Here is a 23,475-nt window from a genome sequence, read left to right as displayed (position 1 = left end):
CTGAGAAGAAGTTGCAAGTATTTGTGGATGGACGACATGCTATCCCATAAGCAAGTCGATCTATATACAGTATTCAGTGACTGTGCGAATATTGTGGATCACTGGCTTAAGCACTCCAATGAAACGGTCGGTGATTATAATCACCGACTGTCATATTTAACATACAGCTCCGATAGACGCCTGAAATATCAAATATGTCCGAATTGGAGAAATGGACAGTTTTCTGGTAGTCGGAACTGCTTGTAAGTTCCATTCTGGAGCTTAAAATTTTTAATTCTCCTTCGTGTAAGAGATAGTCGTGGCAAACGCATGAGCGGAAATGAAATAAAGCAACGAACACTGACATCTCCGGCCCTTTACAAGCATTACAATGTACCCAGCGATTTGTTGCTATGATGAACAGGCATTCGATAATATGAGAGAGGAAAGTGAAAGAAAAACTTTATCGTTAAGAAATCGTTGCGGCCTGTTCCAAATCAAGGCATGGTTGAGCAGGCCAAAAAAACATGGCGGCTTCAGACCCCAGCGAGGTTACCTAGGATACGCTTTTAGACCCCAGAGAGCGAGGTGGCCGAGGATCACCTGATAAAGGATATAATTAAATGTGGCCGTTAATTGTCTTCAAAATGGATGTTTTATTTAACCAAAATACCAAATTTTCACTCTTTCACTTCCATGGAGTTTTCTTAATGTGCATGCAAAGTTTCAGGCTGCTAGGTTTTATGGTTTTGGAATTATGAAGGAGACGCACTGACACACACATATTGACACATATATTAGTATCGATGTAACACACCAGTACACAAATGCCACACAAAATACACTGCACAAAACAAGTCCTGGTGAGGGTCTGAAATTTCCGATTGTTCTTTTTCTTGTGTTAAGGTTGTACCAGATTGTGCGACCACTCCTTAAACTCGTCGTCGTCCCATCGAGACTGTCGACCCTTTGTGCATTAATTTCCAGTCTCTATGGAATATATAATACAGTACAGTATACCCTTAAATATCACGGGGGCTAAGTTCCTGAAAAGAGGCGTGAAATCCAAAAACTGAAAAAGTTAATACTTGAACCTCATGGGGGAAAAAAGCGGTTAGGTTCCTGGACTTAGCAAAAATGTAGAGGAAGCCGAAAAACTCAGCTCAAAACCGTGAATTGTTGAAATTATGCGATTACTAAACAGGAATACAGAGACGTTGCCCATGATTGGTTGAAATTGTGAAAGCAAAAGTCACGATATCTCAGGGTTTCCTGTATTTTAATGTAATTGGCTCGATTCTGGACAAAGCATTAACCTTGATATGACAAAAAAGGCAAAGGTGCCAGCCAAGCTCCACCCCTCTCCCCGTAGTGCAGGGGGTGGTGGATGGGGTGAGGGGACCTGACGTACAATACTCAATTGCCCAAACCGCTGTTATGTCATCGTTTTACATCAGTGTGATTTATAATTTTAAAATTTACTGTGATGTTGACCTGCGTGTTAAAATAATGTGCCACAGGAGATTTCATTGGAATTGGGCTCGGGGTTTGGAAATGTATACGGAACAAACAACACACTCCCATATATTTATATATTACAGTAGACATTTATTTTTATAGAGGGTCAGTTTATTACATGTGCAAATTATTTGGAGGTATTTGAACCCCCTCTCCCCCATCTCTCTCTTTATATGCTCCATACATGCCCCTTCTCTTCCCTCCTTATTTCTTTCACATTCCTCAAAACACCTTTTCTTTGTAATATCATCTTTCTCTCTTCCTTTTCTCAATTTTCAATTCCAAAATTACCCCCCCCCCCACCACCCAACAATGCATATATGGCAAAAAGATTGTCTCTGAAGTTCAACAGTAGGTTCTAAGTGTTACCTTGAGACCTCATCATTGTCATGCAAGATAGCTTATGTTACATTGTTATGTGACTTTTTTTTTTTTTTAATAAGACGCATGCTAAATGTTTGTCGTCATCATTAGTCGGTTGACTTAATCTGCAAGTCTTATACATGTACACATCTTATCTCTGCAGGCTATTGCTATTGTTTGTGGCTTCCTCATCGTTGTTGGACTCCTACTAATCATGCTGTTTGCATGGAAAACTCGTAACAAGATGTCCAAGTACGGAGAAGATAACATCATGTGGGAAAGGGACATGGAGGATTGGGTAAGTATATTTTGGCCTTTTAAAGATATCTGTTATTCTTCTAAAATATGCAATTTTGTGTCTCTATCTGTCTGGCTTTTTGACAGTGACAAATTTGGCTGTTACTTGTCCAATCTCAACCAAACCTGACAGGACGACGAATAGTCATACGATGGAGGTTGTGGCGACTTCATCTGCCCTTCTCCCCAAGGGGGTTTTCTGCCTTGGGCAAAATCCGCGTTGAGGTGTACATCCAAGTTAAGATAGCTAATCATGGCATTTGTCCAAGGCTGCTTTGAATACCAAAAGTAATAACAACACTAATGACAATAGCATAATATTAATGTTATTTCAAAACAATATTAACATTAACTAAAAAGCATTTCAAAATGTAAAGCCCGTCTGCTTTGTATTCAGACTTCTTCTTCCGTATGCTAAACGGTACCTTTAACCTTTTGACCTTTTGACCAAATTCTTCATTTTTCTCCATATTTTCTCATAAAAAGCTTTGTTGACAATTTGATGACAAAAGCTCAAATGGTAAAGTTATGGCCCGGACACACACACACACACACACACACACACACACACACACACACACACACACACACACACACACACACACACACACACACACACACACACACACACACACACACACACACACACACACACACACACACACACACACACACACACACACACACACACACCACTAAATGATTATATATATATATATATATATATATATATATATATATATATATATATATATATATAATGTATTGACAAGAAATACAAGAAAAATCTAAACAAATACAAATGCCTTGAGGTTAATTGTGATAGCATTTGCCAATTTTGAGAATTATTTTGAAAGCTAATGAAAAAGGTGGTTTCTCTCATGTGATTACTCAAGTTCCAAGTGTTTCAGGAATGAATAATCGAAAGAATGATCACCTGACCAGTCTTTGTATTTCCTGTGTTCAATCATTTTCACTCAAAGCATCAATCATATATTCCTGGTGTTAGCTTAATGGTTAGGGTGGTGGGCTTGGGATCCTAGGATCCTGAGTTCAAATCTCACTCGTCTGTTGAATTAATACCAGGTGGGGTTGACTCTGCCTGTCGTCCTTCCGAGGTCGGCAAAATGAGTGCCGGCATGCTAGTATCCTGTGTCGGAGTGGCGACCCATCCAGGATTGTGCCCAATAGCCAAGGAGACTACTTAGGCAGCACCAACGCTCTACATAGAGTATGGTTGGATCATGGATATGGTATTGGATGGATGGATCAATCATATGTTGGTGGAAACGAATGTAAGTTACATATCTAACTCTTCCACAAGCCTCGACTATGTATGCAAAAAAGAAAAACACAGAGAACTTGCATATATTTTAAACTCATACTTGAGCTTGTACAAAATACCAATAAATGAGGCTGTAATAAATGAAAAAAAAATTCAAACATTCTATGCAATACCAGCGCAAGTCCATCAAAAATGAAAGAGCCAAGAGCCCCCCACCCTCCCCCAACCCAGCACAGCTGTAAATCGTAACCTGAGGCAGAGATGGTGACCCGAGTCAGCGACTTGACCTCGAGTTGCAAATGTTGTGACTTGAGACTTGATTTGAGACTTGAGCCTATAGACTGGTTTACAATGACGATGAATGAATGAACATGATGCAAAAATAAATGTATCTCATTGATGTGTTTGTGACTAATTTTCATTCGATGCCTGGTAGGATGTGATTATCTATCTATAATTACAGGTGTGTGTGTGTGTGTGTGTGTGTGTGTGTGTGTGTGTGTGTGTGTGTGTGTGTGTGTGTGTGTGTGTGTGTGTGTGTGTGTGTGTGTGTGTGTGTGTGACCGACCGTGACCACTGTTTCTCGACAACCACTGGTCCGATCTAATTGAAACTTGCCAGCTATATTGCTGGGGCCCTGTGGATGTGCCTTTTCAAGGTTTGATATTAATTTGACAAGTGGTTCCCAATATATGGCCATTTATCTACCAAACCAATGACAGGACACGGTGCTATGACATCACGATTGATGTCAGAATTGTTCTTTTTTTTTCTTTTTTTTGCACGTACGGGCATGTACTAGTATTTATAAGCAAAGACTGCTGGAGTCACTTGCCAAAGGGAGCACAAACTCGATAAATATATCGCGCTGAGCCTAGGAATGGTTTTGGTTAGGGTTATGGTTTGGTATTAATCAGGTATTTTATCACGAACCTTCCATATTCAGAGCAGAATCACCAAGATTAATAGCACATAAAAGACTGAGTCTGGTCACCGAGTTCTGTTACCGATTGTAACTATTTTGGTCACCAAATGTAACCATTACACCACCGTGTCTGGTAAACGTGTTTGAATGAAAGCACTTAAAGTTTGTCATTTTTTTTCCAGTGCATTTATTTTACAGAGTTGCATATGCCCCAAAAAATAGTCCAGCTCTTATGTACAACCTGCTCATGACTCGTTTAAACCTTTTGAGTTTTAAAGGTGAATACATAACCAAGGTCTGGTGATGTGACACTTGACTTGAGACTTGACTTGAGACTTGCCCTCATAGACTTCCATATTTGGGCACTTGTCCTCATAGACTTACTTGAGGCTTCACTCAGGTGACTTGTTGACATCGCTGGCTTGAGGGAAAACCTGTCATTGTCGCTTGGACTCTTGGAGTACATCCTTGAGAAGACCTCATCTCCTTATCTCTGATGCTTCCACAGAGTGCTTCCTGTATCAGACGTACCTGTATGGGAGCTCAGTATAGAGGAAACTAGAAGGGCACTCGGTGGAGCGCATACCACAGCCCTGTAATGCCTGATCCACGAGAACATATCTGGCCCAATACATTTTTGAGATATCGTTTTTAAGCCCGATCTCTCAATGGTGAAGAATCACTTTAAAAATTCTAGCTTGCTCGTCGTGGCGATTGAGGAGGAACCATGTTGTTAGATGGGTGTTTCAGATGGCTGCTCAATCTGGTGCCCTCTGCTCATTACCATCCTGGAAGTAGCCTAATTGTTGCCTTTGTAGGTGCACTGCTAAGCGAATCACTGTGTGTGACTGATCGTGCATCTTATTCTCCAGCAGTTGCCACGTGGCTTCCGGAGCACATACATATCTAATCTAGCGCCCACACATTGACAAACCTCTTCATGGATTATATCATTGTTTGTATTCTCTCCTCATTTGACCCCCACACAACGTCATGCTCCAATATTTGCCTCCACTTCCGCTTACGCGCTAATCTCCTTTCTCTCTCTGCTGTGCTCTCATCTATAATTAATACCTCTCCACATGTGTACAAAGAAAACAGTAAAAGTAAAATTGACAGTATATATACTCACGTATATATATATATATATATATATATATATATATATATATATATATATATATATATATATATATATATATATATATATATATATATATATATATATATATATATATATATATATATATATATATATATATACATGGCGCCGCGAGGAGGAGTGATGTAAAGGCCACATTGGCCATTTTGGAGTTGATGCCATATAGCACTATTTTAACCCTTCCCCTATCATCATCATATCATTAAAAAATGTCGCTTACATCACTCCTCCTCGCGTGGCCTCATATATATATATATATATATATATATATATATATATATATATATATATATATATATATATATATATATATATATATATATATATATATATTTTTTTTTTTTATGAACGTCTTTCACTAATACAATTTTTTTTTTACTGATGTCTTTCTTACTATTTAAAAATATATATATATATATATATAAAAATTATTAAAGCATCACTGAGAGCGTTATAGTTGTGAAAACAACTGGACTAGTCACGCAATCGACCCCAAATTCAGATGCATGTTGTAAAAGTTTTGCAAAAGGTATGTATTCACCTTTCATGAGTGGAAACAAAATGGTGAGTGGCGCTAACACTTATACGACTTGTGCTCCCTTTCAGTGACAAACGCGACGTCACTTCCGTAAATTGGAAGTGACTTCCTGCATAACAAAGAAATAAATACAACAGAGTTTTTTACAATTGCCTGTCAAAGTATTCACCACCGACCAATAATGACATATTCAGATGAATTGGGTATGAACAATTTTTTTCCAAATGAACGACTTTTATTCATTACTGGAGAGATCAAACTAAACACTGTTATAGGGGGAAGGAGGTTACATGTCAGGAATACCTGAAAAAAGCATGTACAAGTCAAAATTTCTCTTGTTCTGCCAAGTTTGATGGGGATCATCGATGGACTGCGATCTTCAAGTCTCATGATAAATGTTCAATTGGGTTCAAGTCAGGACTTTGGGCCACTCAAGAACAGTTATTTTCTTCTTATTCAGCCACTCCAGTGTGGCCTGAGCTCTGTGCTTCAGATCCTTGTCCTGCTGAAATGTGAATCTCTGACCCAGTTTCAGATTCATAGCTGATTCAAACAGGTTTTTTTTTTTATCAAGGTTTCTCCTGAACTTTGCACCATCCATTGTCCCTTCTATCCTGCCAAGCTTGCCAGTCCCTGCTGATGAAAAGCAGCCTCATTCACAAAGCTGGCCTCCATGATGAGGTGGCAAGAAAGAAGCAAATACTGAAAAAAATGTGAAAAAGTAACTTAATGATTCTTGCAGACATGTGGAGAATGGTTTTGTTGCCAGACAAGACAAAATATGAACGTGTTGGTCTGAATTCAAAGTGTTACGTCTGCTGCAAACCTAACACTGCACATCAGCAGGTCAACACCATCCCTACTGTCAAGCATGGTGGTGGCAGCTTCATGTTATGGGGCTGATTTTCATTAGCAGGGACTGACGAGCTTGTCAGGATTGAAGGGATATAATGGACGGTGCAAAGTACAGGACAATCCTTGATGAAAATCTGCTTAGGTCGGCAATGAATCTGAAACTGGGTCGGAGATTCACATTTGAGCAGGACAATGATCCGAAGCACAAAGCTGAAGCCACACTGGAGTGGCTGAATAAGAAGGAAATAAATGTTCTTGAGCGGCACAAAGTCCTGACTTTTATCCCAATTGAACATTTATGGTGAGACTAGAAGATTGCAGTCCATCAACGATCCCCATCAAACTTGACAGAACTCGAGAAATGTTCATGTCTCAAGTGGGCAAATATTTCACCACATCACTGTGCAATGCTGGTAGAGATCTACCCTAAAAGGTTCAGAACAGTCATTGCTGCAAAAGGTGCATCGACAAAGTACTGACCTAAAGGGCTGAATACTTTCACAACCAGTGAATTCTGATGTGTACATGTTGTTTTTTACAGGTATTCCTGACATGTCATCTCCTTCAACTGAAACATTGTTTCGTTTAATCTCTTCAGTTATGAATAAAAAAAAGTTCATTTGGAAAAATTGTTTTTACATAATTCTTCTAAATGTGATATTGTTGGAAGGGTGTAAATACTTTTGCAGGCCATTGTATATAGATTAAAGATCAAATTGTGTAACTATTTTCGATGAGGGCTAATATAAACACACTTTAGTCCTTCGTGCTGGGCGAACTCCCATTGTTTGTAGAATTGCTCAATGTCTTCACTTTTAATGTTGTACCAGATTACGGCAGCTTTCACTTGGTATTCTTGCCCATTCTTCGAGAGACAGTTATTTAGATTGCGGCAGCATTTCAGCCTTGATGGTACCACACCTTCATAGCTTCAAATTCGAATATATCCGCAAATATAGGGATGAGGAGGAAAAATGCGTCTGTTTATTTTGGCCATACATTTGCTTCAGGTCATTGTCATGGTGGAAAACCAAAATTGGTCTTGCTGATCCATTGTATCTGAAAAGTTCCATTTTCTGTTTCATCAAACATCTATTTGGAAAAGGTGGAAGTGCTTGTTGTGTGGGGTGGGGCTGCTCTTCTCTTCAGATACGTACTTGTGCATTCCAGCTCGATCTACTTACACCTCATTTGAAGTAGTGCTTTGCATCCCGTGCCATAGTCGCACTGCGAACTGTTCCCATGTGGGAGCAACTTAAACGCTGCCTTTTCTTTCTCTTGCAAGGCAGAAAACGTCATCTGGATAATCTCAAAGTTAAACTCAGCAATTTGTCTTCTCTTTAAACTTAGACTTCTGGTGGCACCTTGCCAAGTCTGTCTTTCATGTATCCCCTCTCCCCCCCCCTCCCTCTCCATATCTTCCCTCCCCTCAAATGGCTTTTCAGTAGAATCTGCTTGAGACAAGGCAGAACATTTCAACTTGGCATTTGCTCCAAACCTCGTGTACTGTCTCCTGGTTTGTGACTTTTTCAGGCGAGGAGGTGGAGGACATTTTGGCCAACTTTGATTTTCAATGATGGGCTCAGATGACATCAGTATCCACATTCTGAAAGCCTTTCGTATTCTCTTGTCTGCTATTTTCAGCTTTCCCTTCACCTCGTGCCACATCTCTTCTGCTTTGAAGACAACCAATATGACTTCAAACAAGAAGGGTGGAAAAACATACTGAAACTAGAAGGGCACTCGGTGGAGCGCATACCACAGCCCTGTAATGCCTGATCCACGAGAACATATCTGGCCCAATACATTTTTGAGATATCGTTTTTAAGCCCGATCTCTCAATGGTGAAGAATCACTTTAAAAATTCTAGTTGTCAGATCCGGATCCGGATCTTCATCAAAATCGAATCAATTCATCGTAGTCACACACCCAACCTGTCCAACAAGTTTCATCCGAATTCGTCCACACTGTTTGAGATATCGTGCTATATATCAGTTCAGCCGGATCTCTCAATGGTGAAGAATCACGTATAATTATCAGATCCGGAACCGGATCTTCACCAAAATTGAATCAATTCTTCCTTGTCACACACTGACGTGTCCACCAAGTTTCATCCGAATCCGTCAACTTTTTGAGACATCGTGCTATATATCGTTTTTGGCCCGATCTCTCAATGGTGAAGAATCACTTAAAAATTCCAGTCGTCGGATCCAGATCCAGATCTTTACCAAAACTAATCGGTTCGTCCCTGTCACACACCTAACCTGTCCACAAAATTTCATCGGGATCCGTCCCAACTTTTTGAGATATCCTGTACACAGACAAACAGACAGACACATTTTTCCAAATGAACGACTTTTATTCATTACTGAAGAGATCAAACTAAACGCTGTTATAGGTGGAAGGAGGTTACATGTCAGGACTACCTGAAAAAAACATGTACAAGTCAAAATTCACTGGTTGTAAAAGTATTCAGCCCCTTCGGTCAGTGCTTCGTGGAAACATCTTGTGCAGCAATGACTGCTATGAGTGTTTGTGGGTAGGTCTCTACCAGCTTCGTGATAAGGTGAAATCTTTGCCCATTTTTCATGCGAAAATTTCTCTTGTTCTGCCAAGTTTGATGGGGATCATCGATGGACTGCGATCTTCAAGTCTCATGATAAATGTTCAATTGGGTTCAAGTCAGGACTTTGGGCCACTCAAGAACAGTTATTTTCTTCTTATTCAGCCACTCCAGTGTGGCCTGAGCTCTGTGCTTCAGATCCTTGTCCTGCTGAAATGTGAATCTCTGACCCAGTTTCAGATTCATAGCTGATTCAAACAGGTTTTTTTTTTTATCAAGGTTTCTCCTGAACTTTGCACCATCCATTGTCCCTCTATCCTGCCAAGCTTGCCAGTCCCTGCTGATGAAAAGCAGCCTCATTCACAAAGCTGGCCTCCATGATGAGGTGGCAAGAAAGAAGCAAATACTGAAAAAAAATGTGAAAAAGTAACTTAATGATTCTTGCAGACATGTGGAGAATGGTTTTGTTGCCAGACAAGACAAAATATGAATGTGTTGGGCTGAATTCAAAGTGTTACGTCTGCTGCAAACCTAACACTGCACATCACCCAGTCAACACCATCCCTACTGTCAAGCATGGTGGTGGCAGCATCATGTTATGGGGCTGATTTTCAACAGCAGGGACTGGGAGACATGAAAGTATAGAGGGGACAATGAATAGAGCCAAATAAGGCAAATCCTCGAGGAGAACCTGCTGCAGAGTACAAACTACCTGAGACTGTGGCAAATATTTACGTTCCAACAGGACAATGACCCCAAACTGACAGCCAAAGCAACACTGGAATGGCTTCAGAACAAGAATGTGAAAGTTCTTGAGTGGCCCGGCCAAAGGCCAGACTTGAATCCCATTGAGAATCTGTGGAAAGACTTGAAGATTGCTGTTCACTGACGCTCCCCATCCAACTTGACAGAGCTTGAGCAAATCTGCAAGGAAGAATGGGAGAAAATCCCAAAATCCAGATGTGCAAAGCTGAAACAGACATCCCCAAGAAGACTCGAAACTGTAATCACTGCTCAAGGCGCTTCTACAAAGTATTCACTCAGAGGGTTGAATACTTATTGACTCAAGACATTTGAGCTTTTCAATTTTAAATTAATTTGTAAAAAATTCGAAAAACGTGTTTTCACTTTGTCATTATGGGGTATTTTGTGTCGACCGGTGACAAAATGTTTGAATTCTCTCCAGGTCTTCAAAACAGCTGTTCACCACCATCTCTTATCTCCCCCCCATCCAAAACCTTGATATTTTCTATCCTCATTAATCCACCCCAAATCCCCCTCATATTATTCTCAGTCCCATATTATTCCTAATCTTCATCAATGATCTCACTGACTCTGCAAAATCCTCTTTATCTCTTTGCTGATGACTCCACACTCTACCGTGGCATCTCTCATCCTTATGACAGACAGGCAGCAGCCTCTCCTCTCTCTTCAGACCTTGATAAAATCACAAACTGGGCAACGACAATTTTGCTTCTGTACCCATATTGTCCACCCTTTGTGTTCTCCCTTACCTCTCATCATTATATCCATCCCTTCTTTTTCCGTCTCCGTATACTTTCTCCCTCCACCCTGCTGTTGGTTTTTCCCCCCTCTCCTGCTGTTCCCTTTGTTATGATGTGCCCTAATTTGTTATGTGGCATCACTCTTCCTTGAGCCAAGATCACATAAAAATAAGGATAAAATGCCCCAACATTCGCAGCATTTTCCTGGAAGGTATCCCCTGCGAATGTCGGGGTCCGACGGCATTGAGGAAGTTGAAATAATCCAAGTCATCTGACATATTTTAATCATCACAAAATTATTTTATTGGGCTGGGATGTAAAGGGGGTTACCAATCATGGACCAAGTTTCCCCCAGCACGAATGTTGATGATTTGAATGAATTTTCCCACGTTGGGAAGGTTCGTTGTTGCTGTTTGTACGTGGTGTGCGCTCTGAATGGTGGACACTCCCTTTAACACTCGTGGTGAACTGTATGCGACCTGGTGCGCTGCACATGTACACGTACACAGTATATGTCATCATTGGCCAAATAACGCACGCCCATGACTGAAAATAATTAACCTCTCCTCTTCTCTTCTTCTTCTTCTTCTTCTTTCGGCTGCTCCCGTAAGGGGTCGCCACAGTGGATCATCCATATGATCCACATAGTGATTTGGCACATGTTTTGCACCGGATGCCCTTCCAGACGCAACCCTGGTCGCCTCTTACGACACAGGGATCTGGTACACCTATTTTAACCGGGGTATACACCAGCTCAGTGCACTGGTACTCATTTCGCTGACCTCGGAAGGATGACAGGCTGTCAACCCCTTGGTGTTATATATATATATATATATATATATATATATATATATATATATATATATATATATATATATATATATATATATATATATATATATATATATATATATATATATATATATATATATATATATATATATATATATATATATATATATATATATATATATATATATATATATATATATATATATATATATATATATTCAGTGGCCCAACGGGACTTGAACTCACGACTTTTTGGGTCCCAAGCCGCTGCCCTAACCACTGCGCCAACACCAGGCTATTCTGAAAATAATTAACCATTTCTTTTAAACCACATTTAACTTTCATGTTTATTGAACTATTCTTTTCTGAACATTGTCGCGTCATTATAAACTCAAGTCCCAAGTCTGAGTCAAGTCGCAAGGCACAAAATATTGCAACTCGAGTATGAGTCGCCAACTATGGTTTGTGTGCTCCATTTAATACAAGCTTACATCTGGCCTTGCTCCCAGTGCCCTCACCTACCTCTGTCTTCCCCAAGCCAAACCAGGTCACACATGTTCTTCAAAAATCCCTCATCTGCTCACCTGCCAACGTCTAAGCTAGTTGCCCACCTGCCACCACTCATCCCTTATTCTCCCGATTGTAGAATTGTCTCCCTGTTTCTGTTTTGTTGTCCCTCTTAATTCAGTTTTTCAAAATGTGCTGCCCATCACGACCCCATACATTGATGCATGCACATTCACGGTCTATTCTGCACAGGCCGATTCGTTCTCGTTTGGTTCTTCATCGGGCCATGAGCAGAATTTCTTTATGAGTGGCTATCAGCCAGGGTATTGTGTTCAGTGCAATATCAATGCTCGTTTCCCTCTGATTCTATACGAAACAAATTGTTTACTATATATGATTGATGTGAATTGTAAGTGTAGAGAAAATGAAAGGGTGGGAAGTGTTGACATGGAAGTTGCACTTTACAGCTTGTGGAAGGATTATGAGTGTTCGGGGAAGTTTTGGCTGCCATCTCCGGGTAACGAGCGTACTTTGGCGAAGAAGAGCCAGTCACCATTTGCTTTACTGTGTGCAGAGCTGGTCCAGTGTGTTCGTGCATTGTTTGTTTATTATCTTTTTCATAAATGCAAGTTTGGACGACGCTCGATTGCTGGTTCAACATTGATCGATCGGAGAACCATGGGTTTTGTGATGGCCAATTACTACTCTTGTTTTTGTGTTATTCTTCCTTTCTTCCTTGTGCATGCCCATCCCCTGCATACCCATTGGTAGTCTATAAACATCTGCCCTTTGTTGTTTAGCTCTTCCATGAGTCTAAACCCTTGTATATAATTGTCATGGAATCTATCACTGCAGGTGACATAAAATCTTTCCTATTCTCAAACATTGATCAACTTCTTCTTCTTCCATATGGCAGCTTGGCTACCAGTTAGCTATCATTTTGTTGCGGTGTGGCTATGCCACTGATGTCCCTATAGTAGTACACTGGTACTCATTTTGCCGACCTTGGAAGGATGGCAGGCTGAGTCAACCCCACCTGGTGTTAATTCAGCAGACAACGAGGCTCAAACTCACCACCCTAAGATCCCAAGCCAGTCAACCCGGACTGCGAAGCCAACACCAGACTTTCAAATATTGCTCACTGATCATCAGTTTGGATTTCATCCGGGTCATTCAACTTTGGACCTGCAGCTGCTTCACTCTCACAATAGATGGAGGCCCTGAATCTCAGGCAAGAAGTCAAGGCTGTGTCTGGAACTTTCTGCCTTTTTCTGGAGCTCTGCTTGCCAAGCTTGCTGCCTGTGGCATCCAAGGGAACTTTCCTTGGCTTGTTGATTTCCTTCACTCGGTATGAAGCTCTGAATGGAATCCCTTTATCTCATCCTTCAGTCATGCAAGTCATGGCTGAGTCATGTTCTTCATATTGTTGTGGAACTGCCTCCTAGTGGGTTAAAGATGCTTAATATAGCATAGTTATTTTCTTAAAGTGAATATTTAGCATAAGCGTAAACTACTTAATTGTAATATTAGACATGTGTCACTTTTGCAATAGTTCGTCGATGTCGAACTTCCCTTTTGTGTGTGTCTAAAATTATCAACCCTTTTGACGCCATTTTGAATGACCTCATCTTTGGAAATTTGTGTCTATGTCCTTTATTTAGCATTTACGTTGGCCTTCAGCCCGTAGTTTAGGTGTGAAAAGCCGGCTCCACAATCGGCACTGATCCCGCCGCACAAAAACTATCAGGGTGCGTGTCAGCAAAGGGTCGCTCTGCCGACTGGGCTGAACAGCGGCCAATGATGAGTAAGGCCGAAGTCACATTTGCTCTACGTCGAGGATACGGTGGCCGTACCCCCCCCTGAATTGACAGAAATGTGCGGCGGCCACAGAGTTTCTGCGGTGGCCTTACGCCGTTTGGCTATCTTTTACAGGCCGTAGGGGTCGCCGTGGAATTATAGTGCGGAGTTATAACTTTTTTTCATTTCTACGTTCGCCGTAGCAATTCGGCAAGCCGAAAAAAAAATAAAATAAAAAAAACCCATTCGTTACCTTCCATCTGGCCGCACGTTCACCTTAGGGCCCCCTGCGGTCGCCTTGCGGGCACCTTGAGGCTACCTTGCATCTGCCTTGAAAATTCTATGGCCACCACAGGGCCCCCTTCAGGTCACCGTGCGACATCAAATCAAAGACCGTACGGCACCCCCACGTTTTCGGTCTCCACAATTTATAAATACGTCGTGCGGCTTCCCGAAAAATAAAAACATATGTGACTGCTACATTGTGTGACCATGCAAATACTGCGGCCGCCGTATAATTGCTAGTGGCCGTAGATTTTGGAGACCCCACGGCCGCCATGGCAAATGTGACTTAGGCCTGAGGGGTAGGGGCATCATTGGTGATGTGCATGGCCGAGCTAATAAAAGGTGAGGGTGAGAAAGATGAGAGAGGAGAAACTGGGAGATGCTGAGCCATAGGCCTCCTGATTGAAGCCCCCAAGAGCAAAGCCACGCCTCACCAAGCTGGAGTCATGCCTCTCTCCCTCTCCTCGACAGCGGCTTAGGAGTGGCCAGGACTTTCCTTTTCAGAACTCGCTGGGTTTGCCCGCCAACTCTCTTTTCTGTCTTGTCAAAACCCCTCTGTATTCTCTATCGTGGTACGAATGTGGACCCATATAAGGCATTAGATAATTAAGGTGTTCATTTGTTTGACACTGTGAGAGTGTATGTTCAGTAGTGGGTTAACGGGTTTGTTTTATTGTTGATTGTTGTGTATTGCTTCTTTTGTTTCCTTCTCCCATGCCATCATTTCTTATTTAAGATGCTTGGTGTCGGGGGTGAATTCTTGCTGTGGTGGCTGCGTTATTTGGTGGCTTCATAGGCTTGTTAAGGGAAATAATTGGTTGCGGCCTCCACACTACAAAAACGACTGCATCACATGACTGAGGTTGCTTGGCCGAAATTAGATTGTCATGTGACACCTATCGGCGCAATACCGGGCTGCATTGAGACTCCCAATCTGCATGGTAATGCATATCCAGCAGGGAAGTCTTGAAGCGGTCAATGGTTGTGGTTGCTTTGATGCGACACACTGGATTTGAACCAGGTCACTGGGATAGGTCCTGCATCTGTAACAATATTCATAAACTATCTCTGATGCTCTGAAAAAACATCTATTATTACTTCTCGATGATTCTACAATTTTTGCCATACGATACTGCATCCCTCCGACTCACCCATATCAGCTGCTTTGCTTTGTGCTGACCTGATTTTTCAGTCTTCCATCTTCCATCTGCCAGAATTTAGTGGTGGACATTGATGATCCCATGGTGTCCTTCATGAAGAGCAGGTGAGCTATCGGCGGCTCCATGGCCAAATTGCAAATTTCTGTCCGAACCTGTAGAGGTAATTGCATCAGCGGCACAGCTTTGTCCTCAGTTGGTGATGCTACCCTGCAGCCTTGTGCTGAATACAAAACGAAGACGTGCTCCATCTCTTGCAAGTCTTTCCATGTCACTTATGTCTGTCCAGTAAACCCCACATTGTTAAACTCCCAACATCCAGTGTTTACTTCTCACATGTACACTTTTCCTCTTCCCCCCGAGCCTGTGGAAACTGTCTTCCCCAGTCTATCCAATCCAACTCTTTCATCCAGGGTTTCAAACCTGTCAGTACACCTTCTCAAGTCGTATTCCATCCCTCCCTGTGGCCTTTCTACACAACTAGCCTTCCTCAAATACACCCCTTAAACTTAAAACATAGGGGCAATACCTCTTGGTCCTCACCTGGTGGCAACTAGATAAGATAACCAGGGAACCACTGGGAAGTATGGATGACCCACAAAATATGTAACGGAGATGAAAGTAAATACCTGTGGATTTTATTTATTTATTTATTTTAATGGTGTGAACAATCTTTGGTACATCACAGGTGATGAAGGTGATGGTCAAGTTTCATCGGAATTGTGTGTGTAGTTTCGGAGAAGAAAGCAAATACATATTTGGGGGAAACCCCCTTTTACACCACCTTAGACCTTGATTTTATTATTATTATTATTATTATTATTATCATCATTATTATTTTTTTAATGATATGAACAAGCTTTGTTACATCATGGGTGATGAAGGTTGTGGTCAAGTTTCATGAGAATTGTGTGTGTAGTTTCTGAGAAGAAAGCAAGTACCTATTTTGTGGGGCAATCCCCATGGACTCCCTTCGGACCAGATTTTGTTCATGCCATGAACAAGCTTTGGTACATGCACAATGATGAATGTTGTCATAAAATTTCACCGAAATCGTTTGTGCAGTTTCAGAGAAGTTGCAAGTACTTGTGGACAGACGGACGTCGCGCCATCCCATAAGCTTCCTGGAACTACGTTCCAGGTGAGCTAAAAAGATTAAATTTGCAATCAATTGCAGCACAATGACAGGAATAACGGGTTGGTGCCAAAATTAACATGATACATTGAGAAACCCAATGCCATCCTTGGAAACAGGCCGACAAAATCTCATGCGCACATATTGATACATTTCTGCAGTCACGTCGCCTGTAATACCCGTAGGGAAACTGAAATAGTCACCTCTGCTCATTGCTTGGAAAATCCTGATGGAATGGTTATGCCGAATGAAATGGAATCTTTTATGGTGCATGTGCTGAAAGTGTTGACATTGAGACTCATGTAATACCTTTTATAGAATCGTTCTGGGCCTGGGAATGTCATTGCTACATATTTTCCGGGTGTGGCAGGGGAGGGGCGGCGGAATATTTCAAGCATTTTAAGTTTTTTTTTTTAATTTTTATTTTTTTTATTTTTTTAACTGACTCCACAACACGTACTACCACCATGAGATCCCTCACATAAAAGATGTTGAAGGGAGGGACATTGCAGCAAAATAAATGAACCCCCATTTCCCATAGGGGGGATCACCCATACCTGGGGGAGGGGCACTTCTCTTGACCCATCTATAGAAGTGTTTCACACCTGGAAATGGCATTGCAATTTGTTTATCGATGGGGGGGGAGGAGTGGGGATAGGCACTCTCCAGAGGTGGTAACATTTTATACCATGTCCAGTGTTTTACTAGTGTTGAAAATCATCCTAAATTATAGAAAGAAGAACCCATTGAAAAGCATTATTTTGCATATATATATATATATATATATATATATATATATATATATATATATATATATATATATATATATATATATAAATAATTAACACCTCCCACCTTCCTCCAGCTGAAGCTGCTGCATAAATCAACCCAGGAAGACCTACACAAGGTAAGCGTTTTGCTGTTTCCAACCCTTCCCAGAGTTCCTGCACAGCTATAAAGATGTTGGTTTGCTCTATTCAACAGCTTCGGCTAGATGAGTGTTGGAGGTGTTAATTATTTATATAATCCCAGCCACCGAGGTTTAGTTGATTAGGTGAGAGCTGATTGGCTATTCCCTCCATTCACACGTGAGAGATATGGGTGGGTCTTTTGTATATCTATATATATATTGAAATATGTGGAGTGGAAGGAGCACTCCCCCGATCCCCAATGGACACAAAGTCCTCCACCAATGGGTCACCCAATCTAGAGGGCTCAGCCCTGTGACTCTATCAAGCAGACAAATATTACATGGTCAACATCAGTTAAACATCAAACAGAGACGCCTATCCGGATTTTATGCTTATTTGCCTTCATCAGGATGGCATGCCGATAAATATCTAACCAATGATGATCACATTCATTGTTTGAACAGCAATCACACCTCTTGGCTCTTATGGTGAGCATCGCCGTGGATTATGTCTCACACGGTAAAACCACATAATCCGCAAAGAACAACCGTCCTTCAACCCACCGAGACAATTGTACCTGCAAATCCAAACCATTCAACCAGAAGGCACGTGTGGTGATTAGCAGGTAAATCGAAATATGTAGAGTGTAATTAGCACTCCCTCGCTCTCAAATGCACATAAAGTCCAACACTAAAGCATCACCTCCAATCTGGTGGCCTCAGCCCGGTGACTCTGTCAAACAGACAAAGATTACATGGTCAACATCAGTTAAGCATCAAACGGTGCCGCCTATCCAGATTTCGGGCTTATTTGCCTTCGTCGGGAAGATCAGGTCAGGTCAGGTATGGGAAATGGCATACTGATAAAAGGTGTGATTGATATTTAAACGACGGATGCGGTCATCATTGGTTAGATATTTATCAACTTCCTTCCCCATTGTCTCGGATCGCTCACCTGCATTTTTTTTCCCCATTTTTTGTTTCATTGAAAATTTCATCATTCTACATCACCCGGAAGGTACCAATCTTTATTATCAGTCAGTGAGTGAGTCAGTCAGTGGTGATAAAGAACATGATATATATATATATATATATATATATATATATATATATATATATATATATATATATATATATATATATATATGAGCAGGGTATGCTTTCAAATTATAAGCAATAATGTTCCGTACTTTCCCATTGTCTCGGGTTGCTCGCTTGCATTTAAAAAAAAAAAGTATTTATTTTCAATTATTTTTATTTTCACTTATGGACACTTTCTGATGGTTCTGCGATTTTTTTTTTTTCCCCCGGTGTATCGGCCTCGATGTCCGTCGACATGCAAAACTTCAGTTTTCTACGTCACCCAGAAGGTACCGAACTTTAATATCAGTTACAGAGTCAGTGGTTGTAATAAGCATTATCTCAAAACCTTTTACCAGGAATGGAGATATTTCACCCAATGCGAGGCCATATGTAGAAATTGAATGTTTAACTTCTCTGCCATAGCATTTGCCATTACACATCGCCACATCCCCCAACCTCCAACAACTTCCCTTTCAAAACACATTTACTGCACTTCCCATCCAAGGAAGTCTGTAACTGCAACAACATATTGTTACGAATTCCGGTCCGCCCGGCGTGCGATCGGCCACGTAACTCAAATCGCGACCGCATCGCCCACCGGAACGGACAATTCAGTCGTGACTCTCCTTGGAACTACCGCTAGGAGCTAGTCACGGGTGGGTCTTTCGACCACACCACAATTGTGCCAATCAGCCACCCGCGCAGGATTGGGTTGTTCGCCAAACTCGACCTACCTAAGTACCTGCGCGGGTAGTTAACTGGGCGATCGTACCTCGCCGCTGGCCGGCCTGAGACACGAACCGCTTAAGCGGTCCGTTCCGTGCTTCAGTGATAACTGAGCGGTGTTATCGCCGGCCCTCACGGATGTGATTATTTAACGGGTGCTTACACCCTTCTACCAAATCCTTCCGTGATGCAAGATGGAACTTTCAAACAAGGGAAAGGACGCAACAAAACGGGGAACAGTTCGACGAGCACATTTATTGCACACTCATACATTTATTATACAAGCACATATGCAGTCAGGAATGCTAAACACTAACATGCACGTATACAGAACAAAAGCAAAGCAAAAGGTGCTACGACCGTCAATAAGCAATTATGTACAGTCACTTATACGGTTTTAATTACGGGACTCGGCGCCACAACACGCATTCACACAAAAGCAAAGGAAAAAGCCACCCTTAAAGGCAAGGGTGGCAGACAAGTTCGTGGACCAAATGCGCGTGGAACCTGGATGAGCAGCCAGGTCTACGAGACCGAAGGGTCTTACCCGTGCCCTCGTGGCGCAATGGCGGGCAAGCCGCGATGTCAGCGTAGCTGCGCCTGGCTTCGTGCCCCTGGCGTGGCCGGCGAGCTCTCTCTGGCGCTCCCCATCTGCCCTTCCTGTCTGCTTCGAGCTCCGTCTCCCGATTCGACTGCCCCGCCGACACTGCAGACTTGACTGCCCCGCCGACACTGCTGCTGCCACTTCTCCACCGACACTGCACTGCCTCTTGACTGCCCGCCGACACTGCTGCTGCTGCCACTCCACTGCTCCCACTTGTTTTCCACTTGACTGCCGCGAGCGACACACTTGACTGCCGACACTGCTGCTGCCATTCCACTGCTGCCACTTTTCTGCTTGACTGCCACTTTTCAGCCGACGCACTGCTGCTGCCACTCCACTGCTCCCACTTGTTTTCCACTTGACTGCCGCGAGCTGCGTTGTGCTCGCGCTTATATAGGCGGAGGGAGGAGCGTATATGCAAATTTGTGGATCACAGCGGGTTCGGAGGCGGGGCTACACCATCTGATGCTCAGTCATTGGGCGGATGAAAAGGGGGCGTGAATCATTCCTGATCCGCTTTTCGAGGCGAAAGGAACGCATTCACAACCCATGGTACGACGTGTGGTAGAAAGGCGGAGGTGGTGGGAGTTTGAGTTGTAGTTGTTTGGGAATGATGTTGGTGGTGACGATTTGGTTGTTGGGGTATGATTGGTCCAAAATAACGATAGAAAAAGAAAAAGGGCTAACTCAACGGATCGCAGCCCTGTGAACACGGAAATTCCCTCTAAACAACGGTGGGGAAATCTAACTACACATTTACTTATCGTCATAACTGATCTAAGGACCCTTTATGGTGTATTGCGAATTTCCACAGCCGTAACAATATGTAGATGAGCATTTTACCAGTGTAGCAAAGCCGTTTTTCCAATCACGATTTGTATGAATATACTGCAGTAGTCTCTGAAGCTCTCACTCACTCCACTTCACCCGATCTGTGTATGTTTTTTTGTCTATACCAAGCTAAACCTCTTCCCTCATAACATATGCCAACAGTGTTATTATACATACAAAGTAAGCATTAAAATATTACAGAATGTTGATGGTAAAACATGAAATTGGTGAGGAAGTGAGCGGTGAAGGCACCATCAAACGAGGAAGCCCCCCTTTGATGAAAGCATACCCATATACCCAATACCTCTGCTTTTAGCCATGGTAATGTGTTTTTGCTTTTGTGTGCACTTAACTCTTAACACAAAGCTGTAGTCGAAAGTTCATCTTTAAAATCTGCCTTTTAATTATTATTTTTTACTGTCGTTGGAGTTCAACGTTCATCACTGTGAGGCTATTTTTTTTGGCCCAATAACATCCTAGTCAGACAAAACTTTCGGATTTTTCACACGTTTTGAAAGGATACAGTGCAAGAATGCATCTGGTGTAAGACTGAGCTTATCTGTGCATGTTTGTGGAGAACAAGAAGTATGTTTGGAATGTTTCCTTCTGCTCGTGTTGTGCCTTTTTGTGTTCTGAATGCCATGTTTGAATTGCTTTATTGCTCTAAAGGACAACTCTGTTGATCATGGGCTGGTACACCTGATGAGCAACATGGTTGTGTGCATTGTGGTGACTTTTGAAGCCTTTTGTGACTCCAAACCTGCTTGACAAATTTACTTTATCAAACACAACATGGAGTGTCGGGTGTCATCTCCATGACAATCTTCCGTGAAACTTTAATGCAGTTCAACCTGTTTAGGGTCACGAAGAAAAACAAGTTATCTAGCTCCCGTCAATTTCTTTTAAAAGGCTTTGTGAACAATGCAATAAATAGTCATTTAAATGTTTTATTCTACAACTGGGTGAATGCCAAAATAAATAAATAACCAGATTCTTTTTTTTTTGTGTCTCTCTGAGCAAACAAGTTATTGCAAATCATTCACGACTCATCCTTGTCTTTGTAATGACGTCAAGGGTTGTCCCAGGTGTTTTTATAACTTTACAATTTGTCTTGCCGATGACATTGTGGCTCCATGCAGTACATTCCTTTATGATTGCAACCCAATTTGCATAAACCTTCAGATGACTCAAACCTTTACTGTAAATGTAAATCGTTTGAGCTTTAAACTCACAGCATAGCCACCTGTGCTTTGATTATTCCACATGAACTTGAATTTTGATGCATTGTTATTCTTTGCTTTCTTTTTCTGGGTGCAGCTGATTAACTAGAATGAGCTTTGCCCTCAACCGATGTATGCTGAGGATTTTTTATTTATTTTAAATATTAAACAAAACCATTGCTGTGAGTCAAGGCTTCTTTTCCAAAAGCGATTCTGTTTTACTTCTATGGCACATTACTGAAGTTAATGCAAAATTTTGGACTATCTGGCTCAGAGGTAATGTACTCATGTTTGAACTGCCTTACCTGGACCTAAATTGTCATCCTGGTGCTTCGCAGGCAGGCCATATTTTGGATGAGGCGTTAAGCCAGAATCATGTCCAGTCATCCATCTGAATTAGCTGATGGTGTTAATAATCCCACGGTGCCTTCCACACGAGTGAGACACAAGTTGGGCCAAATTACCCTGTACCCTGGCGAAATTCCAAATTCATGGCCTAAGATACGGGTGACATTGCCTCAATGGCACAGTTGCAATCTTAGGAATGATGCAACAAGCTTCCAGACAATGGTGCAAGAATAAATAAAATGCAAAATTTGGTGCAATGTTTATGTTTGTTATTTTTGGGAACTTTGGTTGATTAATGAAAGGTACATTGGACTATTATTGTCAGGTCAGGCGAGATTAGATCTGTGACTTGCTGCAGGTACCATGTAAACCTGTACGAACCAGTTTCATGGTCGGGTCGTCGGCAACGAAACTGTCTCTCCCACAAGGTATCTTGGTGAGGAGGGTGTATGGATATGGACACCCAACAGGACTGGAAACAAAACCTGTCAAAAGGTGGAGGAGCTCCCTGTGAGCCAAAAGCCATCCATATCTAGTACCAAACTGTGTCTGTGGATGTCCTCTTGCAATTGGCTTACCTTTTTTAGGAGGTTGGTGGCAGGATTTGCCCTCCGGCCACCGTAAAACACTTCATTCTGCAAAACCCACAAACTCAAAGAAAACTGAAAACCCACTCCATGGGAGTACCTCCTTATTATCGGATGATGGGATTGAGCAAAGCCTCTGGCACCCCCATTCCTTGATGATGGGAGAAAAAGCATGGGGTAAACTACGTGGGTCAGATTGTGGTGTTGAGGTGTCATCCACCAGACAGCGGTCTCATTGGGTTAACCTGAGGCGGTCCCTTCAGGTGGGTGCCTGGAATGTCTCATCCCAAAGAGAGGATGATCACCTCTCTGTTATCATCTGAGCTCAAGCATTTGAGCATCGGTATTGCAGCTCTCTCTGAGGTTCGGATACCGGATTGTGGTGAGATCATTGCAGGTGGTTACACCTACAATTGGTCTGGTCACTCTGATGAATACCATGTGTAAGGAGTTGCTGTAGCTGTGTCCAAGAAGCTAACTCCAATGATAATTGAGAACACTGG

At 42.0% G+C, this 23,475-nt stretch overlaps 2 protein-coding genes across 2 annotated transcripts in view; one reads left to right on the top strand and one right to left on the bottom strand.

The window, feature by feature from the left end:
• HERC1 (HECT and RLD domain containing E3 ubiquitin protein ligase family member 1) overlaps positions 1-23,475 on the bottom strand; it is a 964,782-nt gene that overhangs the window by 75,537 nt on the left and 865,770 nt on the right. The window lies entirely within an intron of this gene.
• OCLN (occludin) overlaps positions 1-23,475 on the top strand; it is a 57,135-nt gene that overhangs the window by 11,662 nt on the left and 21,998 nt on the right. Inside the window, exon 3 of the mRNA XM_085850294.1 lies at positions 2,024-2,158. Within this exon, the coding sequence (XP_085706420.1) occupies positions 2,024-2,158 (135 nt within the window). The remainder of the gene's footprint in view (positions 1-2,023; positions 2,159-23,475) is intronic.

The sequence above is a fragment of the Eptatretus burgeri genome, chromosome 12, assembly GCF_056783735.1.
Source record: "Eptatretus burgeri isolate ZD-2024b chromosome 12, Ebu_testis_v1, whole genome shotgun sequence".
Taxonomy (NCBI): domain Eukaryota; kingdom Metazoa; phylum Chordata; class Myxini; order Myxiniformes; family Myxinidae; genus Eptatretus; species Eptatretus burgeri.
The sequence above is the reverse complement of the archived record's forward strand: the minus strand, read 5'-3'. Positions and strand labels throughout refer to the sequence as shown.